Source organism: Telopea speciosissima, chromosome 7 (genome assembly GCF_018873765.1).
Source record: "Telopea speciosissima isolate NSW1024214 ecotype Mountain lineage chromosome 7, Tspe_v1, whole genome shotgun sequence".
NCBI classification, from domain to species: Eukaryota; Viridiplantae; Streptophyta; class Magnoliopsida; order Proteales; family Proteaceae; genus Telopea; species Telopea speciosissima.
The window spans coordinates 27,629,683-27,644,394 of NC_057922.1; the positions used below are offsets into that span (position 1 = coordinate 27,629,683).

Consider the following 14,712-nt stretch of genomic DNA (forward strand, 5'->3'; position numbering starts at 1 on the left):
CTTTTTTACCCTTTTGATATAACATAAATTTTTTTTAATGAAGGTAATAATGTCATTTCACATGTATACTCCAAAAAATGTACATAATAATGGCATAATGATATGTCATTTTCAATTTATTTTCGAAAACCTTTTTATACCCCTATCTTAAAACTATTTTGAGAATAAATCAAAGAACAATTAAAAGAAGGTGTCAAGTTCTAAATACACTTATAAAAGTATAATCCAAACACTCCAATAACAGTCAATCGTTAAATAAAGCAAGAAAACGAACCAACACGAAATAGATCTCTGGTTAATTAGTCCCTCATACAATTTATTTCCTCATGCCAAAGTCATATTTATGTATGTCCATGGGGACGTTTGCTTGAGTTTATATATTATGAATGTGCACGAGTAAATATATTTAGTTTAGGGGAAGTAGCTTGTAGATCAGAGTCAAACTAAAAAAGAACGAACATTAAAGAGATCTCAAACCAAGTGACAGCAGTGAACTTTTAATCCCTAGTAAAATTATAGATTCTTCAAGGATTAAATCCCTTAGAATTTTCTATAGTAAAATAATAAGAAGATAAATATTTAGATTAGATAAAAATAAAATTCCCAAGAGGGTAGAGAGTGACACGAAAAGAAAGAATCTAAGTTGAGATATTTTAGAAGAAAAGAATACTAAATTACTTAAAAATGGATTTTAATTTACCAAATTATCATCCAACCTTTTGTTTAAAATCAATTTATCCTGAATAAATATGTGTATTATTGAAATACCTTCAACAATGCCGATTCTATGTACAACAACCCCTTACTATAGGCATTTTTTCTTTTTGACATATTTGCTCTTATTCATCGCAATAAAAATATCCGAAGAAATAATTAATCATGTGTACGCTATTGCAACAAAAATATCGTATATTTTAAATAAAAAAAAGATCCTTATCATGTTGTGTGTAGCCTGTGCCAAGACACAGATCACATAAAATGACTACCCCACCCCCTGAAGTGAAATCCCCTCTTGATGTCCTTATGTGCGTTCTCATTAACCCGTACTTGTATAGAGACCACGTAGCATGACAGCGATTTTATGCCCATTTTGAATATAATGACTGATGAGTGGATATGATGGATCATTTGTTTCTTTTAAAAATCGTATAATTTAAATATCTTTTTTTTTTTGGTAAATATCGTAGAAGGTGGAGAAGAGAAGAGACGTGAGATGTTGTTTATTAAACTCGGAGGATTTTTTGTATTGTCGATAAACCAACAAATACTAGTAGTAAGCCTAGTATAATACGACATCTAAGTTGGCATTCAAAATCATTTTCTTATTTAAATTATAAATTAATAAAAGAACATGGAGCAGCAGGGGGATTTAATATAGGTGTGTAATGTGTGTCGTGCCGTATAAGAAAGATGCTTCGCATGTTCATTTACATGAATATTTATAGGGAAAAAAGGCTTTCTCTTCCCTCCCTATAAAATGACTCTCCAGCCCCTCCCAACCTTGTGCTCGCATTGGTGCACATCATTAGCTTGCAGCAAGCGGACGGCGTGCTCAATCCTCTCCTTAGTTCTAGATATTTTTTGATAGAAGAAAATTCTGTTGACGAGGAATGCTTGGGTCACTCGGCATCTCCCCTTTGCAGAGGGAAAGTAGCCAGGAAGTGGAAATAGGCCAGACTGTCAAACAAGCAATTGACAGGGCTCTCCTTAGTTGTAGATAGGGTAAAAGATTTGTACGATGTCAGTTTTATACTCCCTATTTTTAATGCTTTCTCATAATATCCCTTCTCCAAATTATGAAAGTGCACAGTTTATGTGGATGAAACCCTCTCCAAGATAGACATCACCCTCCTTCCCATTTGATTGAGGTTATGTTACAAAAAAAAGGGTAAATTATTCGTCATCCCATGTTTTTCAAACGAAACTCAAATCACTCCCTGATTTTTTAAAATACTCATCATAGAACAACATAAAACTAACGGTGGGGACTAATTTGTCATATTGGAGTCTAATACAGGGAGGGGGTGATTTGAGTATTTTCAAAAACCAAGGGGTGATTTGAGTTTCGTTTGAATACCAAGGGTGACGTGTAATTTACCCCCCCAAAAAAATAATCTAAAACGATGTATAGTAAAGAGTGGGTCTCAATCGGTTCGGTTTAAGATACAAAATGTAGAAATCAAAACCAAATCGAACTGAGAATATGAACATATTTTCAAAACAAAAACTGAACCGACTCAGTTCAATTTGGTTTCAGTTTGTATTCGGTTTCTTAGTAGGTTTTAATTTGGTTTCATATTCGGTTTAACTCCTATTTTAAGTGTTTGGGCCATCTTTTTACATCTTCACCAATAAAAAATCCTTATTTTTTAGGATCATAGTCCACCAAATTTTTTTCAAACATTAAAAAGGAATAGAATTTATCATTTACATTTGATTGAAAATTTTAAAAAGAATATAATTGTATCCGGTTCCTTATTTGGTATAAAATAGATAATTTGATTAGTTTAACAATGTTAGACATGAAACGAAACCAAACTGAACTGAACCAAACCAAAAAAGATTCCAACTTTTGAAATAAAAACCAAATCGATTTTAAACGATCGGTTTCGGTTTCGATTCTAAATTGAAACCCTTATTAGTAATCACGAAAAGAGATGGTTTGATTTGCCACAAAGCTAAGCTGGCGGGATAGGGCTGAACAAAAAAGGACAAAGATGTCTTTTAGAAAATGAAGAGTCCCAATCAGTAATTACATTCCTTTCGTCATATAACATCCATGTTCATCTGTCTATGATTACTGGGGGCAAAAAAACAAATGCATGTTCTGTCTACTCCTCCGGAAAATCCTGAAGGCAATGGCGAACGGCTGTCTAAGCGGGTCTTTGTCAGCTTGTCGATTATCATAGGTCAATCTTTTGTCTTCTAATCACTTTGTCTTCTCCGCAATCTTAAAACAGTTGGAGCCGTCGTCTCTCGCTCTCTCTAGGGTCTACTTGAGCTCTGTTCTCTTCTCTTATAACTTCTCAGGTCAATATTTGTCTATTTGATTCTCCTTTTCGTTTTCTGAGAACAGTATGAGCTGTCTCTTCTCTGTTTCTACCTCTTTGAATCGAATGACGAGTGTCTCTCTTCATTCAAATCTCATCTCGAGCTCTTTTGACCATGGACCTGGACTTGGACCAGAATTCGCATTTCTACTCCCTCTTCGTTGTCTCGGCAGTGCGAAATTCTCGTACAGAAGATGCGTTGGAGGCCGTTTCTTTCGTTTGGCTCGGAGACCTACCATAAAATGCGAATTCAAAACCTTGGTGAGTGTTCTGCAATCTTTTTTTTAATTGCTCTGTTTTTTGGATAAGGTTATGACTACTGTTGACTCAAATTGATCACCATTTCACTTGTTCTTAACTTGTGTTCACTTATTCGACCATGATTTTAAACTTTGGAATGCAATTTACGGTTGTGGAACCAGAAATGTGTTTTTGGGGCTTGGGCATGAGCTTACATGTACAAGGAAGTTTCATAAAATAATGAAATTTGTGATGAAGAAATGAGCATTTAGTTGGCATGATAAAGTGGACTAGTTAGTGAATCAATAGTCCTGATAAATGGTTTGCGGAGTGTGTGACGAAATGCAGAGGAAGAGGATCACAAGCAGGTAAGGTTAAGAGCCACATGAACTTCGCGTATCTTCTTCGATCTCTAGATGCCCGTTAGGTTTCTCCACATGAGAGTCCACACCAAAAATCCAAGGGAGACGATGGACTCCCACAGAGAACACAATGCTAGCAAAGAGATGGATTAGAACTAAGACAGAGTGAGAGTATCAAAATTTTCAACTTAGGGTTAAGGGGCTGTTGATATATGTGTATATATATAGCGCCCCCCCCCCCCCCCCTTTCCCACTCATAGAAGGAATACAATTAGGGGAAGGCCACATAAAGTGGCCAACCCTCTCAAACCCTAGTGGGTTGCAGCCTGTGGCTGCCCCATGTTGGGCGCCCTGATAGGGCCAGGCCCGATCAGGTTACATCTCCCGCTCTCCCACACAGGGCATATCAACTCAATCGTTCATCTAATCCTCTCTGACACGTGTATCTTTTCATACAGGAAATGTGACATGCAACCTAACGAGATAGAATAAGGTAGGGATACTATATCAAGCTTCTATCTAACCAACATGGCACATCACTCTCAAACAATCTCGAAATACCCCAAACAATCCAACTACATTAGATTCAACACTCTCAATCCCTCATGATGAGCAGTGCTAACCCCAAATATGTAATATACTCATGACTACGTCGATCACAAATACGGCAAGCTGCCTAGGCAATGAGTCACAAAACAAAGGTGTATTATCTAATGGTTTTCCCTGAGCCCCAACATGTCAATCCAACTATTCTCAACCACTTTCCCAGACAAGTCCCGCCAGTCCGCATCATCCATGATCTTAAAGAGTATTCTAAAGTAGCGGCATTGAGCGTCCTCTTCATGACATGGTCTTATGTAATAATTGTATCAATAGGACCAATTAGATATGATCCATGTGGCTCACACAATGACAAAGCATGGATCCATTTAATCACTCCAACTCATAGTCGACACTAGCACATACAGTATGATATGTATGCTATGACATAACTCCGATTGGAATGGGCATGTCACTCATAAAATAAACGCCATATAAATCTGGGTTCAATCATTAGGACGTTCGCCTAACCTGAGTTTCTAGCACAGTCACCCTCATGGCTTCTGTCTAAAATCTCACATTCAACTATATGCAGGCTACATAGAAGTGTAAACTCTTCCATGTTCGACCACAGTAGGTCTCATCTTAGTTATGAGTACGACACCACTAAACACCAATGCTCATAGGCTTATCTTGCTTGCTACACCTAAGCGCCAAGGTGAATCACTCGTGTGAGTAGGTCGATTCAAGCCTGGTGACATATTTATAAAAACAAATAGATGTGTGCACACATCATCGTTCATAGAAATATTTCTCATATATATTGTTGTAATATGAGATATAAGGGTAGAATTGTCCTAGGTGTTTTATATTGTGTTTCCCTACGGGCATTTCTGTCCTTGTATCCTCATTGCATTTATTATAAATAGACATGTGATTGTGTCTCATTGACACAAGTCACAATTCCCAAAGTTATCATGGTATCAGGGCAGTGAGAATACAAGGACAGAAATGCCCCTAGGGCAACACAACATAAAACACCTAGGATAATTCTACCCTTATATATATATATATATATAAATAAATGTCCATAAAAAAAAAGTCCAAAGAAAGGAAAAAATATATATCAAGCTCACCGTAATCCCAAGTTCCCAACATGAACTAGGAAAACATCTCTAGCAATAAGCTTAGTCAAGGGATCAACCACCATATTGCTAGTGGAGATATGCTTCAGGACCACTTCACCTTGTGCAACCATGTCTCGAATGTAGTGATAACGTATGTCAATGTGTTTGGCCTTCCCATGAAATTGGGGTCCTTTGCAAATGCCAAGGCAGCTATGAGCTATGTTGTCAGTGTATAAGCACAGCGTCACCTGAATGAGCAGAAATGTTGAGGCGCTACAAGAACCTCCTGAACTGTAGCATACGACGTACTCTGACTCCATCGTGGATAGGGCGATGGAGGTCTGCTTCTTGCTGCTCCAAGAAACAACCCTGCCTCCTAGGACAAATGCATACCTTGAGGTGGATTTGCACTCGTCTTTGTCCCTAGCCCAATCAGCATCACTATATCCTCTCAGTCTCAAGTTTGAACCACTGTAGGTGAGCATGAGGTTTGTAGTCCCACATAAGTATCGAAGGATCCTCTTCACAGCTTGTTAATGACCCAATCCTGGGTTACTCTGATAACGACTAACTATTCCAACTGTGAAGCATATGTTTAGATGTGTGCACATCATCACGTACATCAGACTGCCTATCACAATTGCATAGGGTACTTTGGACATTTGCTTCCTCTCTTCATTAGCCTTAGGGCACTGGTCAAGGCTCAAGGCATACGCCTTGTCCATTGGAGTGTCAATGGGTTTCGAGTTGTTCATATGGAACCGCTCAAGGATTTTCTTAATGTAAGTCTCTTGAGACAAACCAAGGAATTTCTTAGAGCGATCCCTCACAATCTTCACGCCCAACACGAAGTTGGCTTCACCCATGTCCTTTATCTCAACAGTGGAGGACAACGACTCTTTAGTGGCTACAATCATCTCAATGTCATTCCTAGCCAGTAGAATGTCATCAACATAGAGAGAGAGAAAATGCAAACCTTCCTTGGACCGTTTCATATACATGTAGTGGTCTTCTTCTATCATTTCAAAACCAACAGAGGTAATGGCATGATGGAATCTAATGTATCAATGCCTAGCCCGGATATACCTCTCTCACATTAGACCAGATATTGCCTATGCTGTGGGAATTGTTAGCCGATTTCTTGATGATCCAAAGACTCCTCACCTTGAGGCTGTGTATTGGATTCTTCAATACTTAAAATCTACACTAGGGAAAGATCTTTTGTTCTCTAATAACAACAGCCTGAAGTTAGAGTCTTCCACTGTGTTGATTGGGTAGGATCCATAGATGATCGGCATTCCACCTCTGGATATTGTACCTTCCTAGGTGGAAATTTGGTTACATGGCGTAGCAAGAAACTGTTGTATCTAGGTCGAGTGTAGAAGCTGAATATCAGGCTATGGCACAAGGAGTTTGTGAAGTAATCTATTTAAAATGTGTCTCAAAGATCTGGGTGTTACTTCTGAAGATCCTATGAGACACTACTGTGACAACAAGGCTGCAATCAACATTGCTCATAATCCAGTTCAACATGATAGAACTAAACATATTGAGCTGGATTGCTATTTCATTAAGGAGAAGCTTGAAGAAGGCTTGATCTACATACCTTTTGTCATTACTGAGAACTAATTAGCTGATGTATTCACCAAGGGTTTGACTTCTAAGTCATTCCATCCTGTTGTATTCAAGTTGGGCACGTGGGATTTTTATGCACCAACTTGAGGGGGAGTGTTGAGGATAACTGTGTCCAGATTCATTGTATGTAGGGCTGTGACTGTGTTATAACTCAGCCATCATACCTTATTTGTAACCGTTATTCCCATTAAAAATAAGAGCGGCCTCTGTCATAACTGATAAGCTGAATTTTCACTTTTGTCTCTTTCTCAACTTAGGGGCAGACCTAAAATGACCCTAGGAGAAGTGGTGAGGAAAGACATGCATAATTGCATAGTTTAGGTCTTGTTTCAAGGATGACGTCAAATAGAGTTGATTGGAGGGAAAGGATCCGTGTTACTGACCCCGGTTAGTGTGTATAAGACTGATTTGTTGTTGTTGTGTTCCTTTTCTTTTCCTTTATCTTTATTATCTTGGCTTCGCTAGGATCCATGTAGCCGACCCCATTTAGTTGGGATAAGGCTGAGTAGTTGTTGTTCTATATGGGGAAGTAGTAGATGCATTTTCTATTGGGAAGGCTTCTAGTGGCTTTATGATGTCGGTTTGCAACCATAAGAAGCCTGTAAAATGTAAATGAACTCATTTAAATGGGAGGAGAGCCAGAGTTGCAGAGAGGGTTGATTTATTGGTTCTTGTGTCAAGAGGGAAACTTGGCAGACCCTTCAAGAATTCAAAGGGGAAGCAGTGTTGGGGAAGGAACATTCTTTAAATTTTATTGATGTAATTTTTGTGCATGTTCTATCATAGCGGAATGGGTTCTTCAGTATATCAGATCTCATATAGATGCAAAAGACCAGTGCCTGATTCATATCCTTATTCCTCTCTGCACAACAAAAATAATCGAAATAAAGACAAAGCAAGAAAAAGGTGAAACCTGAAATATTCTTTTGCAGAAATTCACTGTTCTTTTTTTTTTGGATGAATAAAAATTAAATTACGAAGAAAAAAGAAGGAATATACAAGCCCAAGGGCAAACGACCTTGCGTTTAGTAGGTTTACAGTTTGAGAGAGAAATATTGATAATATTTAGACTGGTGACTAAAAAACATCTGTTTGATTGTTTCTATACTTGCAGTCAGAAGAGCAGCAAGTCAGGAGGTGCTCCCCTCTTTTAGAGAGTGTGTTACTTCCAAGTGATAACATCCCGGACTCTGGAGATTGGAAGGCAGTTCCAGATATTTGGAAGTCTTCAGCAGAAAAATATGGCGATCGGATAGCACTGGTGGATCCATATCATGACCCTCCTTCAGAGTTGACTTACAAGCAGGCAAGTGTTCTTTGTATTTTACTACATCAGAAAATCCAGAAATAAATCATATTCGTGAAGTAATATGAATAAAATTTTACATTCTGGGATTGTCTCCATTTGTTTCCATGTAAAAAGAAAAATTTCCAGTAAAATGTGAATTTACACCATTTGTTTTTTTGACATAAATTGCAAAAAATGACATTGGAAAATGAGAAAAAAATTCACATGGATTAAGATATTTATGTAAAATTTCCTTTGCAAGGAAAATTTTGCAACGAGACAAAGAGGGCCTTTTCAATGAATAAATCATGTTCCTTTTCGTTTCATTTGACAGTAACATTGTTGAAATAATATCAAATTAATTTAGCTTCTGAAATTAATTATTCTAGATTTATGACTGAAAGGTATAAACAAGCTTATGACAGATATGTCTGGGTTGCGGTATTGAACTTGAACTTGTCAGGCAGTCTAGTTTGTTTTTTAAGCTATTATGCTGTATTGTACTAATCAAGCATCTGATTCTTTATGCACTTTTCCAATACCCTAACCTATCGTGTTCTTCACCAACCATTCTATTAAATAAGCTTAATTTCACCACAGAACCTTAATTTTTCCTGCTCTTTCAACTGTTTTTAAACCTGAACAGCAGCTACAAATCCTATTTAACTTACTGAGTACTATTCTATGGTGATAATGATTTAGATTTCACTTTTCCAGATAAAATTGGTATCAGAGCTTTGCTATGTGACTGTCCTACATCACACAATAAATTACCCGAAGGAAAATCTATGGATCAACCAATAAATATAACCCTGACAATGTTGTCTGGTTTGGCCATGAAAAGTAGGGGGGTGATCGGCTAGTGGACTCTTCAGTTGATGCCTTTAATGATTGCCTTGAAGATATTGGTATGAATGATCTAAGAAGGTCGAGGCTGAAATTCTCTTAGCATAATTGGAGAAGTGGTGACTCCAAGATTGCTTGTAAGCTTGACATAGTCTTGGTTAACGAGGCCTGGTTATCTTATTCCCATTTTCCCATGCTACCTTCGACCCCCTAGGTATTTCTAACTATATCCCCATCCATGGAACTAAATCTTGATCGAAACTTGCAGTTTTGACCAAGATATCTCAGTTTCAATAGAAACGAGACGAAACTTAAGGTCGATACTGGATCGTACCAGGTTTCGACCATATTTCAAATATTTTGGTAGTTTTGACCAGTTTCAACGAGTCCATAACATTTCAAGTTTGGCCATAAAAGTACCAGGTTTCAGTCAAAACTTGGAAAATCTTGGTTTCATCCAGGGTTGAAGCCGGCCTCGAAACTAAGATTTAGATCCTTGGCCCCATCACTATTCTCATCCACCCTTACATCTCATTTGGTCCTAATCCTTTCAAATACTTTGACATGTAGTCCACCCACTCTGATTTTGTCTCCATAATCTCAGAAGCCTGGGCCAAGCCTGTCCACTCACTTTTTACCCCTCTCATCCTCCTTTGCCCATAAACTCCGGAATGTCAAAAGTGCCCTCACAGTGTAGATTTCCTCCACTTTTGGTAATATCACCTCCTTGGTTTGAGATTGTAGAGCCAATCTTTCCGATATCAAGATGAGACTCCTGTCTGGTATTCATAATGCTTCTCGGGCTCTAGAAGAGAAAGCTATCTCCTTGGATCTCCTCTCTTTAATTGCTCAAGAAGAGAGTTCCTTCGCCAGAAGTCGTGCATTAACTGGTTGGAGTAAGGGGATTCCAATTCAGCTTATTATCCCAGGTCGTTGAAGGCTAGAACCAATATCAACTCCATTGCCACTCTGCTGTCTAGGGATGGCTCCCCTTCACCAAGGTTGATGATATCAAGTCTGAGATTATGGATTATTTTAAGCAGCTCTTCAAAGCCTCCTTCATTTCCACCCCATCCTGGACGGTCTTCTCAACAAAACCATTTCCTCGTCCCTTTTTGGTAGCCTTCAGTCTATCCCTTCTGAAGTAGAAATCCTCTCTGTTGTCCTCTCCCATAAGGCCAACAGATTTCCTGGCCCAGATGGTTTCAGCATGGAATTTTTCTCTTCTACTTGGGACATTATTAAAGTGGACCTCATCAAAACCCAGCAAAGCATCTTTTTTAACCCTAGTCAGATCAAAGGGATTAATCATACCTTCCTTTGCCTCATCCCTAAGAAAGAAGGTGCTTCCTCTATTTCAAACTTCCACCCCATTGCCCTCTGTAATTTGCTTTACAATTTCATTGCCAATGTTCTAGCTAACAGGCTTGAGCTAGTGGTTGACTCCCTGGTTAGTGATAACCAATCGGCTTTCATTCCTGGTCGATGCATTTCTAACAATATCCTTCTTTGTAATGAGATTGTGAGAGGCTTTGATAGAAAGTCTCATTATTCTGTAGCCCTTATAAATATTGATATCTTGTCAATGACTTGCACAAAATATCTTTTCCCCCTTAATGAAGCCAATTATGCCTACCCGGTTGTGTTTCCAAAGATAGCAATCAAATCATATACTAATCACCCTTGTGATTACAAATACGGAGACACCCTATCTCCCACTCTTCCAATGAAGAGATTTTACAAAGCTCAAAAGCTAGATTTACAGATGAAAGAACAAAGACTTAATTCTCAATGTAAAGCTCTTAAACCCAAGGAAATGATCTACCAATTAAGTGCTAAAAGTATTAGTGAACTCCCCTAAACCTCTCTTAAATAGAGGAGAAGGAATGGCAAAAAAATATGGCTATTAGAGTCTCTAACGACTCCATTCAGAGTAGAGCCGGTCGACCCCTTGGGAAATAGCCATTAAGTTATTACCGTTGAGAGAGATGTTGGGAGGAATGAAAGTAGCTGTTCGACCACCTGAGGAGCTGGTCAACCGGCATCTCTTAATTCCCATAACTGGTCCTATCATGAAACTTCATCCGGCTTCAGGCCGTTCGGCTGACAGTTCATCCGGCTGACCTTTTCAGGCCAGAATTGGATAGTAAGGCACCGAACCAACCATTCCGTTGATCCAACCCGTCCCTCCTGCCCTCCCACTATTATGAATTGGGGGTGGGATGGAAACACGACTCCGATCTGAACACCCCGATTCTTGTTATTGTCGAGGTAGGAGTTGCTGCAATAAGAGCATCGGGCTTATGACTTTGGCTATTTGACCTCCAATTTGTGTAAGTCATAAGCCTAGTCTAATATACCAATCTAATTCCATAAGTTCTCGTTTGGGTCACAAGTGAAGTCCCCAATAAAGTTTGAGCCAATCAGTCTAGTTTGGGTAACCTATGACTAAGTTGTTGGGTTCTACGAGCTACTTGAGAATCATTACAACTTAGTAATGTAAAATGAATTATGAGATTGAAATTAATTCCTGAGTCTTCACGCCAATATAGTACATTCTTGTTGATGTCCATAGCCAATATGATTCTAGGCGCTGTTCTCTTGGTCATACTGAAGTAAAGCCTAGTCTTCAATTGAGGCTTCACAATTTCATGCCACAGGTTGTACAAGCTTGCCAAGATCTTCAAGTTGAGAAGCTTGCTTGGGCTTGCCTTCATTCAACTCCTTGATGTTTGAGAGGATACCAGTTGAACACATAGATTTTATTTTTTTAATCAACAAACACAAGTTAGTAATCACCAAAAACAATGTTCCAACATCAATGGGTGGTTCTTGTTTGATAATGAATTGAGTACTGAGTAGTGGAGTTTTCTCCTCCTTTGAAACCTTGAAAAATTTCATCCAAGGCTAGAAGAGTTTGATCTTTGTGCCTATTAGAGCACATATCACCTTCTGTCATTCCTGGAAGAGTTGATACCGTTGTTCAAATTTTCGTTGTATCAAAACCTCTGTGACATTGTGTTGTAATATGGGTACAAGGGTATAATTGTCAATAGGGATATTTTGGTCTTGTACTCAATCTAGAATTTTCTATTCTTCATTATAAATAAAGCTGGCCTGTGTCTCATTGACACAAGTCATTCTCTTCCATTTTCTAAGATTTCATCATGGTATCCAAAGCCAAGAGAAATCGACCTAGGGTTTCATGCCATGCATGAGAAACCAATAGCAGCCGCCTCTCACAAGATTGCACCATCACCACCACCATAGCACCACCACCACTTCCACCTCCACCACTAATTCTGCCTCCTCTCTCTCGTTTTCTTCCCTTTTTTTCTTTTTTCAGCCTCTCATTTTTTTCCGCCACCACCTACAGCTGCAGGGTTCTCTTTCCCTGCCTCTCTTTTTCCACCTCCCTTGGTGGAGAGTGTATCCCACCAAGGGCTTTTTTTCCCTTCCACTATGTGCTAAATCTCCCGCTTATTTTGAAGATTTTTTTATGTGCTGCTTCTTTGCATGAAGCCTTGTGATTTTTTTTTGCCTTTCTCTGCGGCCATGTCTGATGACGAAAATTCTGCCATTTCTTCTAGACAAGGAGGGTCTGCTGTGCACCGTGAGAAGGATTTCCCTACCTTCCAGACCAACTATGTTAAACTCGATGGCAATAATTACCTCATGTGGTCAAGGTCTATTTCGCTGCTTGTTGGTTCCCGTGGATTGAAAGGCCATCTGACAGGTACCTCTGTTCGTCCAACTGCTGCAGGGAAGGCCCAAGATAAATGGGATCTTGATGAGTGCCTTGTGATGTCTTTTCTTCTCAGTTCAATTGATCAGTCTATTTCCCAGAGTTATCTTCTGTTAGAGACTGCTACCGATGTCTAGAGTGTTGCCAAAGAAACCTAGTCTAAGGTTGGTAATGCTGCCTAGTGCTACGAACTCTGACGGAAGATTCATAAGATGGAACAAAAAGATCTCACTCTTAGCCAGTACTATAATGCTATGCGGGGTATTTGGCAGACCCTGTATTTTTATGGGAAGTTTACCGCTACCTGTCAGGTTGACACTATTGCCTATCGCCAATGGGAAGAAAAGCTTTGGGTGTATGATTTTTTGGCGGGGCTGAATATGAAGTATGATCCCATCCGTGCTCATGTCTTGAATAAGGATCCCTTTCCTACCCTTGCACAGGCCTATACAATTGTGGCCTTTGAAGAAAGTTGGCATGACGCTATGGTGCACCCTCCACCTGTGGAGCACATAGTTATCAAGGCGTCGCCATGCGTCCAGGCTCCTTGGTAGCCTTGGATGCCTTGGGCGCTATGGCAGTGTCGCCTTGATTTTTTACCCTCTAAAATGCCATGGTCGCCTTCCCGCCTTGATAACTATGGTGGAGCGTGCCGCCCTATATGCTGCTCCTTCCAAAGGGACTATGACTTCTTCTACTTCTGCTGGCTCATTTGGGGTCCTGAATTGTGGTCCTACTGCCCCTACTGGTTGCTCTCCTATGAAGTGTGACTATTGTGGGAAGAAACGCCACACCAAGGATCGTTGTTGGAAAGTCCATGGTCGTCCACCTGAGCCTCGCAGGTGTGGTCTGCCAAGAATTGGAGGCAGTGCTGCCCACCAGTCGATCTCTGAGGATGCTTCCTCTAGTACACCCCTCTCTACCGATGAGATGAGTCACCTGCGGAGTTTGATGTCAAGGCTGGAATCTACTACTTCAGCACCTTCGGTCCATGTCAGTGTTGCCTCTGCCACTACTGCACCTTCCTCGGATAGTCCTTCCACAGGTATTTCGTTTTATGGTCATAGCTCCTTTGTCAAATCCTTTTCTCGGATCATTGACTCTGGAGCTACTGATCACATGACGAGTTCTCCTAAAATTTTTTCCTAGTATTTTCTATTAGCTGGTAACCATAAAGTCCGGGTTGCTAATGGCTCTTTTTCCCCTATATCTGGCAAGGGTGTTGTTCATTGTTCCCCTTCCCTTTCATTATCTTCTGTTCTTCATGTTCCCAATTTTTTAACTAACCTGTTATCCATTAGTAGTATTACACGTGAGCTCAATTGTAAGGTGATTTTCTTTTCTTCTGACTGTGTATTTCAAGACTTGGAAACGGGCAGTACGATTGCATGTGGTAAGATGGAAGGTGGCATGTACCTGTTAGAGCAGCCTCCTACTGCATTATCTATCGTGGCTTCTCTCCCAGGATCTGCTTCGAAAGCCCTTGCTGATTTGCACACTTGGCACCGTCGTTTGGGACACCCACCCTTAAGAACTCTTTCTAGTTTATTTCCTAGTTTTACTAAGTTATGTAATTTGAATAATTTTCATTGTGATGCTTGCATTCTTGCAAAGCAAACTCGAAATACCTATCCTGTGTCGGATAATCGTAGTATGATTCCTTTTAGTTTAATTCATTCTAATGTGTGGGGCCTTGCCCGTGTGGTATCTTCTTCTGGTTATAGATGGTTTGTGACTTTTATTAATTGTTTTAGTCGTACAACTTGGGTTTATTTAATGCAACGGAAGAGTGATGTGTTTTCTATATTTCAGCATTTTCACCATATGGTTTCTACTCAGTTTGATTCTAAAATCAGAATTCTTCGGTCTGATAATGGTA

At 39.5% G+C, this 14,712-nt stretch overlaps 1 protein-coding gene across 2 annotated transcripts in view; it reads left to right on the forward strand.

Annotated features, from left to right (window-relative positions):
• Positions 1–3,034: 3,034 nt before the first annotated feature.
• The window catches only part of LOC122669445 (probable acyl-activating enzyme 16, chloroplastic), a 78,613-nt gene continuing 66,935 nt past the window's right edge, over positions 3,035–14,712 (forward strand). Inside the window, exons 1-2 of one of the 2 annotated variants that reach the window (XM_043866211.1) lie at positions 3,035–3,311; positions 8,069–8,260. In XM_043866211.1, the coding sequence (XP_043722146.1) occupies positions 3,078–3,311; positions 8,069–8,260 (426 nt within the window). In that variant the 5' untranslated portion in view covers positions 3,035–3,077. The remainder of the gene's footprint in view (positions 3,312–8,068; positions 8,261–14,712) is intronic. The other variant, XM_043866212.1, reaches the window with a different exon arrangement.